Source organism: Camelus ferus, chromosome 2, assembly GCF_009834535.1.
Source record: "Camelus ferus isolate YT-003-E chromosome 2, BCGSAC_Cfer_1.0, whole genome shotgun sequence".
NCBI lineage: Eukaryota > Metazoa > Chordata > Mammalia > Artiodactyla > Camelidae > Camelus > Camelus ferus.
In genome coordinates, this window is record NC_045697.1 from 28055357 (window position 1) to 28077929 (window position 22573).

At 39.8% G+C, this 22573-nt stretch overlaps 2 protein-coding genes across 5 annotated transcripts in view; one reads left to right on the plus strand and one right to left on the minus strand.

Moving 5' to 3' along the window:
- The window catches only part of FAM114A1 (family with sequence similarity 114 member A1), a 64414-nt gene extending 48012 nt beyond the window's left edge, over positions 1–16402 (plus strand). For all 3 annotated transcript variants that reach the window (XM_032495987.1, XM_032495979.1, XM_032495990.1), the window contains 6 exons: positions 3936–4027; positions 5786–5947; positions 6778–6917; positions 9686–9758; positions 12636–12689; positions 14484–16402. In XM_032495987.1, the coding sequence (XP_032351878.1) occupies positions 3936–4027; positions 5786–5947; positions 6778–6917; positions 9686–9758; positions 12636–12689; positions 14484–14585 (623 nt within the window). In that variant the 3' untranslated portion in view covers positions 14586–16402. The remainder of the gene's footprint in view (positions 1–3935; positions 4028–5785; positions 5948–6777; positions 6918–9685; positions 9759–12635; positions 12690–14483) is intronic.
- Positions 1–22573, minus strand: part of TMEM156 (transmembrane protein 156) — a 74720-nt gene that overhangs the window by 3856 nt on the left and 48291 nt on the right. The gene's annotated exons all lie outside the window — the stretch shown is intronic.

Below are 22573 nucleotides of genomic sequence, written 5' to 3' on the forward strand. Positions count from 1 at the left end.
GCCAATATCAAAGAGACAGCTGGAGAACAATGTTTCTGAACATTTGTGTGTTTCTACAAAGTCACAAAGGATGACAGCCTTGTCTTTGTTTTAATAATGAAGAAACTAAGACACTAGCTGTTAAAGTTCATGCAGCTAGTGTTATGGACCCAAGGTGAGTTCATGTAGATGCTTCTTTTCCAGAGTAACAATCAGCAAAAAGATCCAGGCTATTTCTCTTCAGTCTCATGATACCTGAGGCAGACCTTGGTCCTCTTGGGGTGTCATTCAAAAAGGATAAAAAGAAGATCCTAGATTCTCCCTAACAGCGAAGAGATATTGTTGCCAGTGCAAGTAGTTAAGGCAGTTTTGCATCCCCAACTAGTGCTTTTTCTTGGAAAGGAAACTTGATTCAATACTGTTAAATAAAAAATGTTACTACATGTGATATGTTCCAGGCTTAATAGAGACTTTTGAATATGTCCAAAATAAAAAAAAAAAAATTGGGGTCTTGATAGCATGTTTAAGAAATGATAGATTCATTTCTCTTTAAGTGACAGAATCCTGTTATCTCCCATAATATATCCATTTTCCCATAGGGCATCTCCAGATTATCAAAACAGTATTAATTTTAATTAATTTAATTTAATAAATAAATGACATTTGAACACTGAAAGAAGAACAGGAAAGAAGAATAGCAGGGTTGTCATTAAATCAATCCAATTATAATGGAGTGTTACAACTCCAGGAAGGTGAGGGATTAACTGAAAGCTATAGAGAGCAGTCTCATGGGTGAGGGTGAGCAGGCAATCCAGGAGCAAAATTCAGAGAGAAACCAGAGCATTTTCATCATATTTTTTTCTTGTAAGCACTTACATTCTTAAAAGCCCTCTAACACCTGAATAATTTATTTGATTGTCTCAGGAAATGTAATAAACTGTCATTTTTAGATAAATTTAATATCAGGCTCCTCTGCATTTAATAACATTAGCTAATGATTTGCATGTTTGTCTTTCCAGCAGAGTGTAATTTTATCACACTGCTATGGGTCTCTAATTTGGTTTACCACTGTTGTGAGGAGATCTTTGAAAGCTATTTCCTCCTTTTATTGCTTTGGTAAAGATCTTCTCGGCCACATGTACAGACCAAGAATTGTGGCAATAGGTATTCTTTGTTGCATCATTCTTTATCATCTGTTTTTTATCCACTTGCACTTTCTCTGTGATTATTTTCCTAAAATACTTGCTGCAAGCTATTGGTGTATTTCTCTGTTTTATAGAATGAATGCACATTGAAAAGTGGGGGCTACACAGGGTGCTTGTATCCTAATTTAGTGTTGATTACTTTCAAATATCTTTAATCTCCCTGTGTTTATATCTTTGTAGCACATAGCAATATAGTAATGTAAATCTTTAGTGTTTGCAAAATACTTACGCATTTGTTGTATTATTTGGTCCTTACAGCAATGCTAAAGAGGGGATGGGTGGCGTTTATTATCCCATGTTTACAAGGGAGGAAATGGAAGGTAAGAAGCCCTGTGACTGGCCCCAGGTCACGTAGCAGTAAGTGCAGGAGCTGGGGAAGAACTCCTACCATCCAAGTCTCAGGCCAGGGCTTTTTCTGCCCTGCAGCACCACCTCACCCAGAGGAGAAGGACTGGGCAGTTTGGGAATGAGACCCTGTGGGAGCTGCCCCTCTTTGCCTAACTAGGGAAGATGGGTTCAAGATCTCCGCCCAGCAAAGACATAATCTTAGCTTTTGTTGAAATCGCACTCTCTCATTCTATCCTGGACTCTGTAGCCCTCCAGCTCTCCCTTTGTGCATGTGACTAATGCCTTCTCATTCTTTTGTTTTCTTTAATTTCCGTTGTTTTTATTCTCCCTCAGTATTTTTTTTTTTTGGAAGAATGGCTGGTTTACGGTGTTGTGTTAATTTCAGGTCTGTAGCAAGGTGATTCAGTTATATTCTTTTTCAGATTCTTTTCCATCCATTATTGTATATAAAGTAGATTAACAACAAAGGCCTACTATATAGCACAGGAGCTCTATTCAATTCCTTGTAACAGACTTCTCATTCTTGAAGGCTCAGTTCAGGCATCACCTCCGGGAAGTTTTCTTAATACCCCTGAGGACTGGATTACGTGCTGCAAAATTTTGCTCCATCTGAGCCCTTACCTCTTTGGGTTTTATGATTTGCTTATATCATCTTCATCGTGAACAAAGACAGCCACCTCTCTCTCTACCCGCAAGGCACACGCCTCCCTCCCCCTGCCCCGAGCCGTGGCCGCCTTGGCCTCCCAGCTGTCCCTTAGCAAGCCAGGCACTCCCCTCCTTCCTGGACTTGGCTCTGGCAGTGTCTCTGCCTGAAGGCTCTTCCCGGGATCTGTGCGGCTCTCCACTCTCCTCCTCCTGGTTATTATTCAAAAGGCAATTTCTCCATTTGAAATTCCTAACCCGGAGCTGCCCCTATTCCTCTTCCTTGGTCTGCTTCTCCATCAAACTCCTCACTGGACACATGTGCTTTACTTCTCTGGTTTGTTGTTTACTGATCTGCTCCCAAATTCTAGGTGATGATAAACTGATTAAGCCAAATGTTTTGAACACAGACCTACAAGTCGCCCTGGCTATCTTCACAAGCTGCTGATTAACCATTTTGTTTATAAAACAGAAAACAGCACAACTAGACGTGTTCGATACAGTATTTCTCACATAGCTTTGTCGTCCCTGAACCTGCTGCCTTCACCCGCTGACATAGGCCAGAGTGCTTTCTTCTCAGAGGCTTTTGAGTTCATGTAATCAGACCAGACGAATGATGCTTTTAGTCCCGTCCACCACCCCAAACTGGTGATAAATTCGTTGTGGAATCAATGCTTTAGCACGTACCAGAAACTTTTTTCACTCTTTAAAAAAAATTGTAAGTGTTTTTAATTGAAGTATGGTTGATTTACAATGTTGTGTTAGTTTCTGGTGTACAGCACAGTGAGTCAGTCATACATATATTCTCTTCCATATTCCTTATCATTATTGCTTATTATAAGATATTGATTATAGTTCCCTGTGCTATACAGTAGGACCTTGTTGTTTATCTATTTTATATATAGTAGTTAGTATCTGCAAATCCCAAACTCCTAATTTATTAATTAGTTTTATTTTATGATATATATAACATGTTATATTATATCATGAATATATTAGTGTATACGGTGTAATTAATTAGTAAATTCCTTATTCAGTAAATACTCATTTTATCACCTGCATTGTTCCAGGCACTGATTTAGATGCTCTGAATTTAGAAATGAGCAAAACAAATACTGTCTGTGTCCTTAAGTAGCTTCTAATCTGGAGGGAAGACATATCAATACGAAATATTGTAGGACCAAGCAGGTGGCCTAGGAAATCGTGGGAAATTTCTCTAGAGGTATAATATTTTTACATCAGATAGACAATCCACGGAGACTTGCTTGATTTCCACTTGCTTAGCACTGCGGCTTCGTGGACATAAAAAGGTGCCCTGGGTATCATTAAGGGTTGCAGTGCTAAGCCTAACAATATACTGTAAGTCATAAAATCAGTGCTGTCCCAGGGCTCTCAGACCTGAGAAAGGTCATTCATCTGTTCACTCAGTCATTCTTGCAATAAAGAGCCACTGACCACCTACAACTGGGAACAAGGCCGATAGGGCCCTCCCTGCCCTCACGTGCCCTCCAGGCCAGCCCGGGGTGCCCCGGTAGAGCTGCGAGCAGCCGGGCTCCACCAGCCCCGGCCCCGGCCGCAGCCTGCTGCCTGGCTGCCCTGCTGCCAAACCGGCACAGCTCCCCTTTGCCAGGCGGCTGGAACATGGGCTGCTGCCGCCCCCACTGCCACTCTGACCGCAGGCTGTGAGGTTGGGGGAGCTGCCACATTCTGAAGGATGAAAGATAAATCATGCTTCTTACTTCTGTCATTTTCTGTTTCCAGGCTTAGAAGAAAAGGGTGAAGAATTTGCGAGCATGCTTACAGAGCTTCTCTTTGAATTACATGTTGCGGCCACACCTGACAAACTCAATAAGGTCAGCACCATGAGTCTGAGTTTTTTTTTTTTGTTTGTTTCCTCAAAATGGTCTCAGTTGTAACATCCCAGAGATCCACCTGAAATAGAGAAGCTCCAAGCCCCCAGTGGCACATGGCGGGAGGGGCATCTGAGCGCGGTAGTTAAGGTTCCAGGAGGCAACATCACGAAACCTGGTGATGGAGAACATGCTAGGCTGTCATGGGACCTACACTGGAGTTGCAACTTCACTAGTAATTGCCTTGTGGCCTTGAACAAGGCACTTCTCCACAAAATAGAATTTTCCGTCAGAGCAGTGGTTATCTTCAGCATAGGGGAGGACAGAGGGTGCAGAATCACCAAAGGGCTTTTTTAGATTCCGTCTCCCCTCCCCTAAAGCAGCATGTCAGAATGAGGCAGAGAAATGCACGTCAGCCAGAGCCAGCTCACCCACATGCCCCTCCCACTGGGAAGCCAGTGCTACCCAGTGTCTAAGGCCATTCGAGCTCTCTAATGGTAAAGTAACACAGGATGTTTTGCAAGTTAGTACAGGGTCTTGCTATGTCATTTCTTAATGAGGTCACTGATCATTAATTACTTTAAATGGCATCATTTTCCCCATTTTCTCTCTCTCTCTCTCTCTCTCTCTCTCTCTCTCTCTCTCTCTCTCTCTCTCTCTCTCTCTCTCTCTCTCGTCTTTTCTTTCCTTCTCTTTAGCGATCAGTGGTTGGTGCAGGTCCTCACTCATCAAGGTGGGTGAGGAAAGGGCAGACTGAGGCAGTGAGGTGGAGAGATGAGTAATTTCTTTATCTCTGATAGAGGTCACTGATTCTGGCAGGTCAGCAACTTGAACACAGCAGGAAATTGCCTCATTCATCTCCGGGCAGCACCTGCCACCGCTCAGAGAGTGCATAGTGCCTCCAAGATCTTATTTACATAGTCAGGTAAACCTTTGTCCCTCAAAGAGGATACACCAAGGGTAGTTTTGTGGGGGTTTTGTCTCCCCATTAACTTGCCATCAACACCCTGACATAATAAACTTTGACATGCAAGCTTTCACATGAGAAGTACGTTTAGCCTAAGCTCAGGCACAACTTTCTCTTAAGCAAGCAGCTTAAACTGTAATGTAAAAGCTGGTGAGACTGCCCTTTCAAAATTCAGGGAATAACAGAGAGAGCAGGTGGTTTCTGCTTGTTCAATAATTTTTAAGGCCACAGGTTGCTCAAACTGCACTCACGTGCAATGAAACTAATCACAACCCTCCTCCCTCGTGAGGCCGGGAGACCCAGCCTGGCTGGAGAGGAGCAGAGCCATCCGGCATCTTCCTAGCATGACACATTATTAGTTTCATGAAGCATCAAGGGCCTCGTGAGACATAGCAGATGAGGAAATTTGCTTTAGCAATGACCCTGGCTAATTCATATAGATACGTAATTCTTTCATAGTTGGTCACAAAAAGTGAAAAATATACTATGGCTCTTCCAAAGTGACTGTCATTTTTATTCCTCTCTGAGTATCATTTTAGGATGCTTTTCAAAAATTCCTCTGGCCCTGCAGTGTTCTCTCCATGCTTTCTATTTGGTCCCTTTTTCCTACTATATTTTTACCAAACAACAACAAAGTGTTTTCAGGGAGCTTGAGGAATGGCCCCATCATTCTTTAAATGTACAGAGAACCACCTCTGATGCTTTAGGGTTTGATCTGAGTCGTGGGACTGGCATTTCTTATGGTTTCCATGTTTGTACAATAAACATATTGCTTTGGTTGGGGGCCTTTGCAGGCCATGAAAAAAGCTCATGACTGGGTGGAAGAGGATCAAGCTGTGGTGCCAGTAGATGTGGCCAGAGAGTCAGAGGACACAGCCAAGAAGGAAGAAGAGGAAGAGAAACCTGCAAACCCCAAAGAAGACAAGGAGGAAGAAAGGAAAACTAAGACAGTTGAGGTAAACGAATTTCCATTGTCCACCTAAAGAGCAGTAATACTATGTTAATTCTATTAACAGCTCAATTTTAAGTGAGGCGAAGCCATTTCGTTTTCATTTCTACCCTGTTACACATTATAGAAATATGAATATCAATGTCGTAGACGCTAGGATTTCTCTACTCCAAGACATTTCGTGACTTAGCATAGATATTATAGCTTTCCTCCATAGCTTTACAATTATAATTTAAAGGAAAAAAGATCTTTAGGAACATAGTTGATTTATCTTTAAGGTAAAATTCTATCCTATATGCAAATTTGTAATCATAAAATGTCTTTATGCCCATAACTAATGATGTAAAAGAATTTCATTGCCGCAGTTTTTATTTCATAGTTTAATAAATTTATAAGTGCATAATTTACACTTTATGTCCGAAAATGAATTTGCAATAACTTCATTTCACACTGAATTTTAATTTTAGAGAAAGAATCTTTCAAATTAGGTCACTCTGAAGACAAATGTCACTGAGGTCTATTCATTCTGGCACCCTCCCATACACTTTCTTAAGGACCTGCCTGTTGTGTGCCCAGCATTGCTCTGAGAACTGGGGACCCAGCTGAAGAGGGCTTGTCATGTTCCTGTTACCTGATGACACTTCTGTTTTGTAGTACCATTTCCACTTAAAAAAGACCTAAGAGTACCCATTAATCTTTAGGTAAATTTTTTCGGGTCATATTTGTGTTTTGGAGTTTTTTCCCCCAGGAATTACATAATTGTTTTAATGTTACAGAAATTTTTTAGAAGGCATCTGTTCAGTAATTAATTTTCTGCCTTGTACTATTTGCTTTCAGGATGTATACATGCTGTCCATCGAAAGTCTGGCAGAAGTAACAGCTCGCTGTATTGAGCAGCTTCATAAAGTAGCAGAATTAATTCTTCATGGACAAGAAGAGGAAAAGCCAGCTCAGGACCAAGCAAAAGTCCTGATAAAGTAAATGTTACTTTCTTTTTTAAAATCTATTTTTATATATAGTAGATAACATTTGCACCCACCCACTTTCCCCGGTAACCATACGATTGTTTACTATGTCTGCAAGTCTGTTTCTGTTTTATAAATGAGTATATAGTGTCCTTTCTTTCTTTTTTTTTAACAGATTCCACATATGAGTGATATCATGTGGTATTGTTCTTTCTCTTTCTGGCTTACTTCAGTTAGAATGATGATCTCCAGGTCCATCCATGTTGCTGCAAATAGCATTATTTTATTCTTTTTATGGCTGAGTAGTATTCCATTGTATAAATATACCACGGCTTCTTTATCCAGTCATCTGTTAATGGACATTTAGGTTGTTTCTATGTCTTGTAAATGTTACTTTCAATTCTTATTTTTCCAGTTTTATGTATATGTGCCATTCAAATGCACGCCCACAACACCCCCTCCACACACACACACACACACACACACACACACACACACGAATGTATACACCCTCAGGTCTTAAAGATTCAGAATTCAAGTTAACTGATTCCATTGTTCTATGGTCATCTTAAGAAATAAGGACTCTCAAGAACCATGTTAGCAAGAATAGTAATAATTAGCTAAATATTCCAGAAATTACTTATGAAGAGATTTAAGAGAAGATACCTTAAATCATTCAGAGCTAAGTGTTTGTTTTAATAGATCAGAATCTGGAAGTACAGACTTTTGAAGATAATTACATTTTCGACATGCCACACAAATAGAGAAAGGACACCTTATTGGACTTCTCAGCTGGCTTCACAGAAATATGCAAACACACCCCCACTGTTCCTAGGGACTTACACCAACTCTGCATAGTCTGAATTCTGGCAGTGATGGTCACCAGTGTCAGCCAGTTCACTGTGGACTGCTTGTGTGTGCATGTTTGCTGTCATATGTTTGTTCTTCAGTAAGTGGTATCTACTATTATTAGTTTATCTAGTGAAATAAAAATGTGTAATATGTTATGTTCTATAAATGAAAATAGCTGGTATGGAGTATTCATTAAGATAGTTGATTATGGAGCTGAAGAAAAAAGCCATTAACTTTTATGCATATGACTGTGTGCTGTGGCATAGACAATTAGCACAAGTCCACATGCCCTCTCATTATTACACAGACACAGGAGCCAAAATAAGAGCCTCCTAAAAATATATGGATACACACACACGCGCGTGCACACACACACACATACAGAGCTCAACACATTCCTTTACTTCGCTAGCTAACTAGTCTTCGTTTATTACTGCACTTGGCGTTGTAGGCTGGGGAGCAAATTTTTAGTGGCAGGACCTTCCAAAAAATCATTATTAGTGTCTTTGTACTACTGGTAGCATTTTTGCCTCACTTGTACAGATTTGTCATCTAGTCTAGATTTTCATACCTAAACATGTGAAAATCAAAAATATAAGAACTACACAAGTCCTGCCTTTAAAATGCCTACAAAGAATATGTACTTACCTCATTGTATAGAAGGAAGTGGAAAGAGCAGAATAAGAAAAGGTTAAAATATTGAGGAAAACATCTGAGCACTGTTTTATATTTGTGGTGCTGATTTGAAAGAGGAGGGCTAAAGCCAGAAGCTCCTGAGTATGGAAAGCAAGACCTTACCCTAAGCTCCTGTCCGATCCCCAGCCCCTGACTGTCCCCACCTTACCAGGTGGCACCAAGCAAAAGGTAACAAGGCCTCATGTATGTCTGTATGATTAGTGCCTCTTCACCCACCTGCCCGAGAACAGAGAGAAATGCTCTTAGCTCTCTCCTGGCCTTACTCCTGACCCTTTCTGTAGATAAGTTCTGGATGGGTGGATGGGTATATGGATAAATGGATATAGCTCAACAAACTTGAACATACAGCTTAGACAGAATCCTATTTATCAAAACAAAACCGAGATTTACCTCACTGACGTCACTAGACCTTTTAACATGTAAGATTCTTAACTTGGAGTTACTGTTTTACTAATAGCATTTTAATCACTATTCATAAAAGTCATATATACTTATTGTTTAAAAAAATCGGACAATACATTGTTAGGTAATTAGATTGTTTTCAGTTTTTGTCATCATCTGCAGTGTTATGACGAGCATTGCTTTGTTAAATATTTGTGTCTGTCTTGCATTATTTTCTTGGGGTTAAGTCCTAGGAGTGCAATGGCTGGAATAAACGTGGAGTTTCGATATAAGTCTGAAAAACATATTCTACAGGAGTTTTATCCTGAGGCATCTAATAAAAACATAATCAAGATATCAAGGGACATCTGAGTTTGAATCCCCCCTCTTTCATTTCCTACTACTTGTCCTAAGCAAGTTACTTAACCTTCTTAAATGTCAGTTGCTTCATCTATAAAATGGGAATAATAATGGACCCTAATAATGTCATTATGAGGATTAAATGTGAATATGCACCCAAAAGTACTTAACATAGTACCTCAGTGAATGTCCGTTATTATTTTTAAATAACAGAAAAACTGGAGAAAAATCACTTGGCAAGACCCTATACATGTGAAGCTCAAGCCTGGTATTTTTCCTCCATATGCTTTTGATTCTAGAAAGCAGTAGGGGAGAAGTAACCTGTGACTGTGAATCCTGGAAGGTTACTGAGGAAAGCATTTCTATAGAACATCTTCAAATGTGTGTGCCGTTCTTTTAAAGGGAATGCTGTATTAATATCAACAATTATGTTGTAGTTCAACTATTTTTCTTTATTAAAAATCCCCAAACCTCTTTTTTTCTTCTTTCAGATTAACTACTGCAATGTGCAAGGAAGTGGCCACCCTATCAGAGAAGTTTACAAGAACTTTAACCGCTGTTGGGGTAAGATTATGATATTGATTCTTTCTTTACCTTTTTTAAGGAGGATGGCCTATGAGGGGCTGTGAGATGAAGTGGAGGGTGCAGTGCCGCGTTTGACAGCTCCCCAAAGCAGAAGCCCCGCCGTGACATTTACTAAAACGAGGTCAGAGCACCTGCTCTAGCGACAGGAGGCTCAGGGCGCTCGTCTCACTGCGCTCCAGCCCTGCTGCTGCGTCTCAAACGCACGGGATACCGGGTGGAGTTTCAAACCTCTCTGGCCCTCATTTCCTTGATTTGTTTTTTATAAAGTCAAATGAGGTTTCCTTCTATAACTGAATATCTGGGATATATAATTCAAAAATCTCTATTAAAATGATTCATTTTTGTGTGAAAAAGATGCAGTACAGAATGATAAATTTATCTGAATTTTTGAAAACTAACTCAGAAGTACAATATAGTATTCATGGGCGTGTGTATGAGTGGTAATCTTATACTCACTTGATGATACAAGACAGATTATGAAAATGGTTGTTTAGCCAGAGAAGGGGACAGATTTGCCATAAAGATAATGGATTTTTTTTTGTATATATTTATTTCTATTGACGTATAGTCAGTTTACAGTGTTGTGTAGGATAATGGATATTTCATGTTCCTTTTTAAAAAATAAACATTTGAATGGGAAAAAAGTCATTTTTAATATTCACACTCACTGTTGCCCTCAAAGCCTGTTTAATAAGCCATGCAAGTTGGAAATGTCCATGTTTTATTGTTGCATTTTAACTTTCACCGAAAGAAAAAATTATACCTATCGCTCTGTAGAAGTGTTTCTGTTCCAAGGTAACAACTTTGAAAGGCTTAGTGTTCATTTGGAGATGTGGCTTCTGGTTATTTTCATTAGAAGTCACTCATGTTATGTAACAAAGTGGGATTCGGGAAGACAAGTGGAAATTAGCCCTTTTTAATCTTTCTACTTTTTCTTTTAAGGGCAGGGGGTTTTTCCATGAGAAACAGCAAGTTTTACTTCCTATTTGGACTGGGGTGCTTGGGTTATAAATGTGTTAGTTGCCCAGGGCTGCATTAACAAGCAGCATAAACTGGGGGCTTGAACAACAGAATGTATCATCTCACCGTTCTGGAGGCTAGAAGACCAAAGGCAAGGGGTTAGCAGAGCCATGCCTCCTCTGAAGCCTCTAGGGGAGGATCCTTCTCTGTTTCTTCCAGGTTCTCAAACCTTAATGTGCAAGCAAATCACCTAGAGATCTTATTAAAACGCAGGTTTTTGATTCAGTGGGTCTGGGATGAGGACTGAGATTCTGCATTTCTAACAAGCTCCCAGGTAGTAACAGAGCTCCTGATTCACATTCTACGTCTTGAATAGCAAAGCTCCAGAGGATAAATATGTACTTGAATGAGTATCTATACACACACACTTACACACAGAATACACACATACACACACGTGTACAAATGATTGCATGCACAAAATCAGGAACACACAAGTTATCTTCTGGAGAAAGAAAAAGCCGAATCTAAATCGCATTTACTGATCTGCTATCTCACCACAGTACCCGCCATCTTGTGCACTGATGAATCATTCACATCAAGTCATTATTTCTCATCTCTAAAAGAGCCATTATTCATATCTTGAAGTTAATGAGTGTGTATTGCTCTCCAGACTCTATTTAAATTGCTTGCACATCTCATTGATTCTGAAAACCAATGTCATTTTATTGCCCTCATTTTGATTATATTTTAGAGGTTTATTGATAATCAGATAAACATGAAAGCAAACCATAATGGATTTTCTGGTGATTCTCTAAAATGACTGGGTTTTTAAAGAGCTTTTTCCCAAGACTCCATTATGGTTTCCCTAGTAAGACATTACTTAGCCCTCAGGAGAGCGATGCCAGTGCAAGTGGGCTGCTCTGGGAAGATGTGTTTCGTTTATATGCTTTTGTTTACCATAAAGTCTTTCAAGTAGAGTGAGGCAAGCAGTCTTTTAAGGTTGCCTCTCTCTTGCTAGTCCATTTAATTATTTATTGCCTAAGAGTGGATTGAACATTAGATAGAGAAGACTGTTGATTGATGGACCAATAGTGGACATAGTAATAATGATGACACTAACACCAGTTCTCACTTTTTGAACACCTCCTTAATACCAGGCTCTGTAGTCTGCACTTTACATATATTCATGTCTTGGAACCAAGATGTACCAACGTGTTTGCAAGTTATATTTTAGAGCATTTTAACTTTGCTGCTAATCTGGAAGACACACCCTATAATCAAGTACCCAAGTTTGCATTTAAAATAAAAAAGACTACAGACCTGGGCTGGGACTAGGGGACACAAGTAAAGGAACTTAACATGCCTACAAAATTTAAGGGAACCCCCACCCCCAACAGAAACACAAAGAAACAACCTCAGTCTTCTAGATAGGTATTTTAGTGCAATATGTTTAAAAATCAAGATGAATACCAAAAAATCAAGACGAACAAAATATCAAAATTTTAAGTAAAGACTGAGTCCAACCCTGTACAACTCAGCCTCCCTCACCTCCCCCTAATCCCAGACTTGCTACAAGCTCGAAGGAGTAGAAAGGTCTGAGTTTACAGTTCTAACTTTGTGACCTTAGTCAAGTTACTCAACCTTCCTGATTCCCATTTTCTCAAGTTAGGGTTATTGTGAACCCTAGCTACTTCCCAAGTTTTCTGTCGAAATTAAATGATATCGTGTGGGGGAAGCACCAGCTCTGAAGCCTTGTCTGCGGTAAGCATCCACTTCTCCCCTTCTCTAAGAGATCCCTGAGCAAAGCCGGCATCTTACACGTCTGACACTGTGTGTGACGAGCCTTGGGGTATGAGCACCTAATCTGTCAGTTTCATCCTTTTGATTCCACAGAGCCACCAGAAGGCCGAGGTCCTTAACCCCATGATCAATAGTGTATTGTTAGAGGTAAGTGGACCCTCCGGAGAGAAAATGCTTGTGAATCAAAGCAAATGATAGAGCTACTTTTTTTTTTTTTTTTTTTTTGGTCTCTTTCCCAGGCAGCAAATGTCATTGCAATTCTAAATTTTATCGTCGACAGCGTTTTTTGAGTACATCTGTGTAGCTCAACCAGCTGTTAAACCCTCGGGTGAAGCTACAATACCTAATTTTCAAGAATTCCTGATTATAAAGAGAAATGCTAAGCTTGCACATTATTTCTGTCACTGTTTCCCTGGCAGAAGCACATTTCTGCTGCCAAGTTTGACACCAGATTTAACACTGTGATTACTGACTGCAACGACAGATTCTTGCACAAGGGTGATTTTTGTAAAAATGGACACTTCCCTCCATTCACGATTACTTTTGGTTTAGTTAGGTCTAAGCTCCAGACTGGCAGAAATGACAAGTAGAATCCTAAGCAACTGCCTGTTCAGTGACCAGAGGCAAGATCCTCTAGGACCACAGCACTCACTTCGTGGGCCAGGGCTTTGTAACCCAGATACACAGCTGCCCCTCGCCGCTGTGGCTTTGCCAGAAGCAGTGATGTAAGAGAGAAGAAAAGCAGTGCAGGAGGTCTCACTTATGAGTCATAGGCACTGTGTTCCACCTGTGGCCAGTGGAGGAAAACCTTCTATTAGGGACCAAACCATAAGGAACTCGCACATCTGTAGCCCCAGGGAACCCAGCTGAAGCCACAGGGTGGTAGCAAGTTAAGTCTGAACATGGGCAGTGCGTATACAGTAGTTGTTCGCTGTCTGAAGTAGCCGTCAAATGCAAAATTTGGAAATGACAAAACCTCAAGGGAGAGCTACCTGTATATTGATAGCAATGCATTTAGGAATTGGGTCTTACTGTTAAGGGAAACTACCAGGGTACAGGAGTAACAAAGTGGTGACACTAAGTGTTATTCCTTAAGACACAGCCACACGGGGGATGGAGTTGAAAAGAAGGGACAAGGGACCATAGTGGCAGCTAAGAGGAAACCCAGGCAGTCAGAGGCAGAATACAGAATGAGAAAATCTCCCCCTTGGCCATCCAAAAGGCATTAGCAGATCAATTACCGTGTCACCCATGAAGAATATGAAGTCAAATGTTTATTTATTCCCCCAGTGGAAGTTTTCTCCTGTTCTAATTACCTGAAACTTTAAATAGCCTCTTGTCAAATACTGTATGTTAGAGCACCACAACGTGACTAGCAACATCGAATATCCAAACCAAGGAGAAGGTACCAACATCCATGGGAGGATGACGGCGTTCAAGGATTTGCCGTAAATAATTACACAGTGGTATCTCCAGGAGCCCATTCTTGTTTATTCAGCTATAGGTTGGGACAAACTACAGCCTCCTACATGCTTTGCTTTTATGTTATTTCAGAGCAGTGGGGTTGATCTGAAAAGAGGATAAGTAAGACTGGACATTGGATCATGAATATATACATACATACATACATACATATATATATATATATATATATATATATATATATATATATATATATATATATATATCGATATATCCTAAAAGTCTATGGAAATGGCTTGCCTCGTTTTAAGTGAATTCTTCTGTTAGCATAGATAATTCAGAGCTGGAGGTACTCCATCTGAAGAAAAGCATTTACATTTGCTTTAAGCACCAACATTAAAAGAAAAACATCCAAAAAATAGTGTGGGGTTTGAGAAGAAGGAACATTATCAAATTGGAAGAACTGTCAAGATGGAACTCTGACGATAACCCTTCTACTACGATTTTCTCCCTTCTCAGGGCTGCAACAGCACGACGTACATACAGGATGCCTTCCAGCTGCTGCTGCCTGTCCTGCAGGTTTCACACATCCAGACCAGTTGTTCCAGAGCACGGCCGTGACCTGGCCAGACTCCATGGAGTTCAAGGAAACGGCAGGCCCTGGTGCATTGTTACATACCATTTCATGGGATGTTTTCCACGCCCCTGGCCACAGATGCCCGTTTGAAGACACTATAAGCAATTTTGCACGGACAGTATTGAGAATGCAAGTTTAAAGAGAATATCATTTCTCTTAATGTATATGGTTATTTTACAAATAATTATGTTTCCTTAATGTTAATTTAAACTTACACAGCTTTGTATTGATAATTTTCTTTAATCTGAAGTTCACTCACAAATACTCATTTCCATTTTCCTGCTCAAGCACACTACATTTAGAAATTCCTGGGCAGACCTTTGACTTTAAATTTCCACTTTTAAGTTCCCCATTCTTATAATATGACTTTAAATCAATTCTTATACTGAACTTAGTTTTGTTTTATAAATACCATGGGTAGAGATAACACTACTTACAGATTTTACCAATGATGGTGAAAGAGGAACATAAGTATCTCTTTATTGTCATTTATTCTCAAAATAAGCATTTATTGAGCTCTTACTGTGTGCTCACAATAGAGGAACATGCTCTCACCCCAATAGAGGCAGCTAGTCTGAAAAAGGATTTATAATAATTCCTAAAATACTTTAAAATACTAATAAATTTTTTAAACCTGAAAAAAATTGAAGAACAAAGTATACTAGTGGGTTTGTTTTTTTTTTTTTAATGTTTTACTTTTCAGTTGATTGTATTTTTTCTCACACTTCTTGAACTTTTTTATCCCAAACTTTACATCTGGAGTGAAAACATATATGAAAAGGGATACTAAAGAATATTTTGTATGAAGTTGACTTCTTAGGGCCATACACACACGAGAGTGTAGTCACAAAGCCTGCACATACGCGAACAGCAGATGGAAGGGAGCCCAACACGGCAGAGCCCCAGGGATGCACTTTTAAATCCACTACAGTTGAGTCACGCTGTTCCATGAATGCACAGGTCACACTCGCCGGTGGCAAATGGCATCATTGCTTCTAAAGACAGACAGTGCTGATGTGTGGATGACTACATGGTTTCACAGTCCACGAAGCTGCACAGAAGACCCTGCAGCCAGGAGAGGCTTTGTCAATGGACACTTCTGCCCTGAGCCCCACACGTCACTCCGGCTGGGGGTTCTGTACCATATTCCTATTTCAGAGACCATTAACATCCCTACAGGTACTGTCACAAGACGTCTTGCCCAGTGGCTCTCTCCAGGCCAAGTGAAGCCTGTATTTTTGCCAGGGTGAAAATCCCTCATTCACATTTGCTTTTATTCCTCTGATAGAGTAGACTGCCTTTGTTCCACCCAGGCAAAGTACAGATATTTGAATATCATCCTACTTACTAACATTTCATTTTCCTATATCCTTTGTTTCATTGGTATATCTCCTGAAACAACCAAATGAAAAATACAAGAATTTATTTATAATCTAGAAAAAAAATTGCTCTGAGGAATCAATTAAAGATGGTTTTTCCTACTTGCTTTTGGATTGCCTGAAATGTTTCTGCTACTAAGTCTAGAGAACAATTAACTGATAAAAATGTTGCATTTATTACCTCTTCGTAAATTTTACACTTCTTATGTTCAGAGCAGAAGAAAGGATTTAGATTTACGATTTCTTCACATCAGACTTTTTTAGCATCAGATGGATTTATAGACATTAACTGGAAATGTAAAAGAAACATAGTTTCAGAGGAGCTAGATCCCCAAAATTAGACTTGAAGCCTAACAGCACCCATTGAGTGCATAGCAAAATTTTTTATCATAAAATAGAAATCTGCACCAAAAAAAAAAAAAGGAGAGAGAGAATTATTCTCTAAAAAGTGGTTGATGTTATTTAAATGGCACATATATATCTTTTAGTGATGGAATGTTGCCAGGTGGAAACACAGTCTGAGAGATGATTCCTGGGGCCTAGCTCCACAGTCTGTGAATTACATTATTTTAGGAGAGAATAATCACTTAAAATATATCCACCCTTCAGGATTGCTCTTTTTCAGTACTGTTTTTCACCATCACTTTTAAATAATTGCTTCTTTACTTTGCCTTTAAAGCCTAGAAAGCACAGGCTCCAGATCTAGGCAAATGGCAATCAGTTAATGAATGAATGAATGACTCAGCAGGCTTGCTTTGAAAGTTTTGCATTCCTTCAATAATCCTTTACACAAATTGGGTTCATTTCACTCTATGCAATTACCCTGAATATGCCTGCCAGTTTTTTTCTTTTTCCTGAGATCAAGTGCAAAAGAAGTTCTAGTCTAAATAATGAATGAAGTCCTGCACCTGTGCCTTATTAAATAAAAAGCATCAAAAGCATATTTCAAATTCAAAGCAAAATGCGTCCAAGAAAAACCACTTTGGGGTGTTGATACATAAAGCTTTGAAGGTGAAATTGAGTCCCAAATCTTAAAGCAAAGGCCTAAGCTTAAATATTCTATCCCACTGAGGACAGAAGTCTCTTTTCTCTGAGTCTCACACTGTGCTGTACTTCACGTCCATGGTTAAATGAGCAGTGTGGCTCGCCGGGATGGTGGCAAGGATGAGCTGCTTCAGCTACACCCGCTATGGAAGCATGGACTTCAGCTGCAGAGCACAAAGGGAAGAAGCACCAGCCTTGGACGGGCTAAGGAAAGTGCTCATTATATGGGAGAAGTCTGAACCTAGAAATGAGTGTTTCCTGTGCTTTCTCCAGTCAGCTGCCCCGAGGTGCTCGTGCATCTGAGAAGTCAGCTTCTGCACAGCCCGGCTGGGCTGCGTTCAAGTTAGTAACAAAAGCAGGCATATTCCAGTCACAGCCATCCTAGCGGTCCACAATGTAATGTCTTAGGAAGTAATTCAGCAAAAATGTGAAATAAACTTATTTTTCTTCTTTTCTAAAAAAAGAAGGTATGTATGTATACTTACATACTGTGTGTGTGTGTGTGTGTGTATATGTATATATACATATATATAGCAATGTAGGTATGTATGTATGCTGAACAGATGGGATGGATTTTACCACATGACTTCAATCTGTATTTGATTTTATAAAAGCAGTTATCCTTCAGGGTTAAGCTAATTTTTGTAATGTAAAAATTGCCCTTTGGTCTTCCTCTTAAGCATGCTCTACATTCTGATATTCAGATCCAGGCTTCAACTTGGTTTCTTAAATTACTGTGTTTGTAAAAGCACGTCAGAAGAGATCATACTGAAAACTCATTTCAGAACTGCAGTTTTGCCTTGGTTTTGTAGTTGATTAGAATTCAAAAAGCCATAGGAGTGGATTCAGATCAGCCATTCTTCACATTAAAGGGAAAAAAAATCATGTGGTCAACGATTTGTTCCATTTTTCTAGATACCTCATAACTTATTCAGGTTTATGTTTATTTTCTGTATATTCACCTAGAATAGATGCTCCACTGCAATACATGCTATTAAACAAATCTGAGATTCTTTCTTGTATATGTGTGTATTCAGATCCTGAAAATAATCTGAACTTTTCTACCCTTTGAGCATTTTACCTTTAGCAATGATTAACCTGTTGCAACCCAACAGTAAGAAATCCGTTGTGTTTCTGATATTTCTGGTGCCTGGGGTCAGCATAGACTGTGAATAGAAGCTGATTGTGGCGAGTGAGAATTTTGTGTTGGCATTGAAGCTGCATTTACCTTTGTCTGCATCAGAGAGTATTTTTCTCTGCATGAGCTGTCAGCCAAAAAGCAATAGGATTATGTCTGCCTGTGGTCACCGCTGACTCACTCGACAGACCTGTCTCTTCTGTTGGTCTCAAAGAAATCCCATACTGCAAAAGAATTTTACATACGTTTCATATATGCCTTCACTGAGCACAGAGGTTTAGGGTGATTCAGAAACGGTCTGTCTCCCTGCCATGGGTTTCACTACTAGGTTTCTAGAGCTGCCATTTGGAGGGGAAAACCAGCACAGAAGCCAAGAGCAGATGGATGAAACCTTGGCGAAAAAGCAAATCTAATTCTCTGCCTCTGAGTCTCTGCCATCGTTACCCTTTTTCCTCTCTCAGAACTTCTTTGACGACTGTCATTAAGGGCCTCTCTTCCAGGATCAGCTTTTAACATCCTGCCTCTCTTTTTTGTGTCTCCTCTTCTTCCCTTTCTCTTTCTCTACATTTATACTTTCCTTTCCCCATTTATGTCACCAGAAAACAATCTATCCAAAAGATTCCAATAATAATCACTAATATGTATTTACTGTGTGCTGGACACTGTGTTGAGTGTTTTATATGCATTATCCCATTTAATCTCCATAAGTACCCTTTTGGGTAGATATTATTACAAATTCCACTGCCCAAATGAGAACATTTAGACCCAGAGAAGTTATGTAACTCATTCCATGTGGCACAACTAGTAAAACAGAGCCAGGATTCAAACCCACGTCAATTTGACCTGACCAGCTAACATTGTAAACTATTATGCAGAGCCTCCCAGCAAAAGTAACAAGTTATTTTTAGAGACATTCAAACACTTGTATGTTTAGCTCTCTTTGCAACATTAGGTAGATTTGTAGCTGAAAGATTTGGTCGACAACTTTGATGGTTTCCACGCAACTGAGAACACACTGGGACCAAAGAGACACAGAACGAAGCCATACGAGGTTATTGGGCCCCTGGGTGGTTCTACCAGAGGCCTCTTCCCTGCTTCACAGACATTTCCATCTGGCAGCTTCCTGGTCAACTTCATCACAGCTGCCTGACTCACAGGTACCTTTGATAGTCCTAAAGTGGCTCTATTTCCTCCTCCCGCTCCCAGATCCCACTCCCCCTTCACTGGTGCGGGGTTGGGGGGGGGTGGGCATTTGCAAATCACTACCCTTCCTGAAAATCCTTAACCCTCTACTGCCTGCCTGGAGCTTGGGGTTGTTTTATGCTTCCCTTGCCTTAAAGATTACCAACTTTAGGCAGCCTCTCCACTGAATCTTCAGTACCAGGTGTTGTGAGATACTGATAAATGTTTGAAAGATGTACTCAGTAATGCCTACTTGTCCCTGAACTTGGTGCTGCTCCCTGTTAAGCCCAAAAAGTGATGGTTGTGGTAGTGGTGTAGAAATGATGGTGGTGGTAATGATGATGATGGTGGTGGTGATGATGATGGTGGTGGTGGTGACGATGATGGTTGTGGTGGTGATGATGATAATGGTGGTGGTGATGATGATGGTGGTGGTGGTGACGATGATGATGGTGGTGGTGGTGACGATGACGGTGGTGGTGGTGGTGACAATGATGATTTTGGTGGTGGTGGTGATGATGGTGGGTGTGGGGACAAGGTGATTATTTACTAAGTACTTAGTGTGCTCCAGACACTTTACCTCCATGATCTCGTTTAATCGCTAATGTCAACCTTATGAAATGATAGTGACTATTATATCCATTTTATGAATGAAAAGTGAAGCTTAGAGAGATTAAATAATTTGCCTTAGGTCACCCAACTGATAAGTGCAAGAACTAGGATTCATACCCAGGCAGTGTATAAAATGCTAGCCAGAGCCCACAGATAAGCAGATACCTGGTCATAAAAAGGAAAAGTTGCCCATTTTCCCTTGGGTTGAGTTCTTCTCTTCCAGCTAATACCTGGGCTCTCCTCTCTCTGTCCTGTGGCCCCAGGCAGAGACAAATTGCTCCACAAATCTCCCTGTCAGGAGGCTAACCACATTTTTCCTGCTGATGCCTCTGATCCCAAGAGAGAGTGAGTAGCCTGTGTGTCCCATTCTCCCTCATGTTATAACTCTCATGCTGAGTGATCCATTTCTCACGGAAAACTGTGATTGCCTTTTGACACTTCGGCAAGAAAGCGCTTGTCTGCTATCTTTAGGGGAAAAATCCGCTGTCAGGAAATGTGATAAAGGTCAAGAAACCAAATGATGAATTGCAGGGCAGAAAGACTCTGGCCATTTCTGTCAAAGAGAATTATTTGGTCCTAGAGGGCATCTTAGTCAGGGATACATAGGATAATTTTCTTCCTGACAGCTTCACAGCTCCCTCCCTCATTTCTTTCAGGTCTTTCTTCAAAAGCCACCTTCTCTGTGAGGTCTCTCCAGATAAAATTGCAACCCTCCCAATATTTCCTTTCTCTGCTTTGCTTTTTTCTCCATAGGATAATACATCACTATCTACCATCCTTTGCATCTTACTTATCTATTATTTATCTCTTTTGCTAAGATGTAATTTCCATAAAACAGGGAATTTTTTTTTTAGTCTGTTACCATATTCCCAGCACTCAATGCAGTGCTTGGCACATGGTAGGTACTCAGTAATTATTTGTTGAATGAACAAATACATTAAAGTCTTAAGTGTCCAATCTGTAAACATTGAATGAGAGAATGGAAACAGCCATATTATAGAGTAATTAATGATGGAGAATATCTGGTCAAGTTATATCATGACACGTTAACCATAGAAGTCATTGTGTCCATTTCAATGGTATTTGGTGTTGTTGCATAAATAAGTATGATTTGGGGGTTTAGAAGTGCATAAACATTTTGTCCATTAAAATGGATGGAATTTACATTTTTAACTTAGAAGAATTCACTCTATAAAGGATTTTTTAAGACTCTTCATCAGGCAGGGGTAGACTATAGTGAAAAATTAGAGCCATCTAAATAAATAACTATATGGAATATTATGTAACAGTTAAAAAGAATAGAAAAATGTGTCTTAGTCAGTTTGGGCTGCGGTAACAAATATGCCATAGACAAGGTGACTTAAACAACAAACATTTATTTCTCCAATTCTGGAAGCTGGGAAGTCTAAAATCAAGGTGCTGGCAGATCCAAAGTCTAGTGAGAGCTGGCTTCCTGGTTCACAGTTGGCTGTCTTCTCATTGCATCCTTACAAGGCAGAGAACACAGAGAGAAGAAGCAAGCTCTCTTATGCCTTGTCTTATAAGGGCACTAATCTCATTCATGTGGGTTCCACCCTTATGAATGAATTACTTCCCTAAGTCTCTACCTCCAAATACCATCACACTGGGGATTAGGCTTCAACATATGAATTTTGGAATGATACAAACATTCATTCCATAGCAAGGTGGAACAGATCTCTGTACTAACAGAGCTCCAAGATTCATCACTGAGTGGAAAAAGAAAGCTACAGTATAGTACTTGTAGTATATTTATCTCAAATAACATGTACACACACAAATATCTAACACACACACACACACACACACACATTCCTAGAAGAAGATATGGAAAGATCTACACAAAATCATTAGTAACATTTGTGACCAAGAGTGGATAGGGTAGGGAGAACATCTGAATGTGACACAGTAATTAAAGGGAATTCCAATGTTATTTGTAATATTTAAATATTTTTATAATGAAAAATATTTTCGTTTTTCCAAAACGGATTATTTATTGTAATGAAATTTTTAAGAATCAAAACAAGAAGCAAAGGAAAATAGCTTCTGATGAAGGAGATGAGAGGACAGGGCCCTGCCAGGGATTTAAAGTGTAAAATGCACAGGTTATTTTTCAACAGTAGGGCCAGAAGTGTGAGTGAGAGCATCTACACGATCTGGATTTCTTTGTCATTAATGTTACTACAAAATTCTAAGACCATTCTGATGACTATACAAGTCTCTCCTTACTCTCCATAGAAAAGCCCAAACCAAGTATTCTAAATGCATAGTTTGTGAAGACTCTGATGGTATAAACAGAAAAGTATGTCATTTCCATCTCACTGGAAAGAGCCAACTTCTTTAGCCAGGTTGTGTCTCTAATCTTCCTCTAAACCTGAACAGCTCTACATCTATGTAATGGCTACAGAAGCAATTTTAGAAACTTCTGGAGGGAAACACCACAGAAATGAATGAATCTGTGTTTCACAGTTATTAGCTTGATCCCCAAATGTGTATCATATTTGCAAGAGGCAGTTTGCAATCTGCTCATCCTGACAAATGTAGCACAAGGGGATTTAAATCTCTGTATTTGCCATTTCTGTCTCTCCCGCTCCAAATT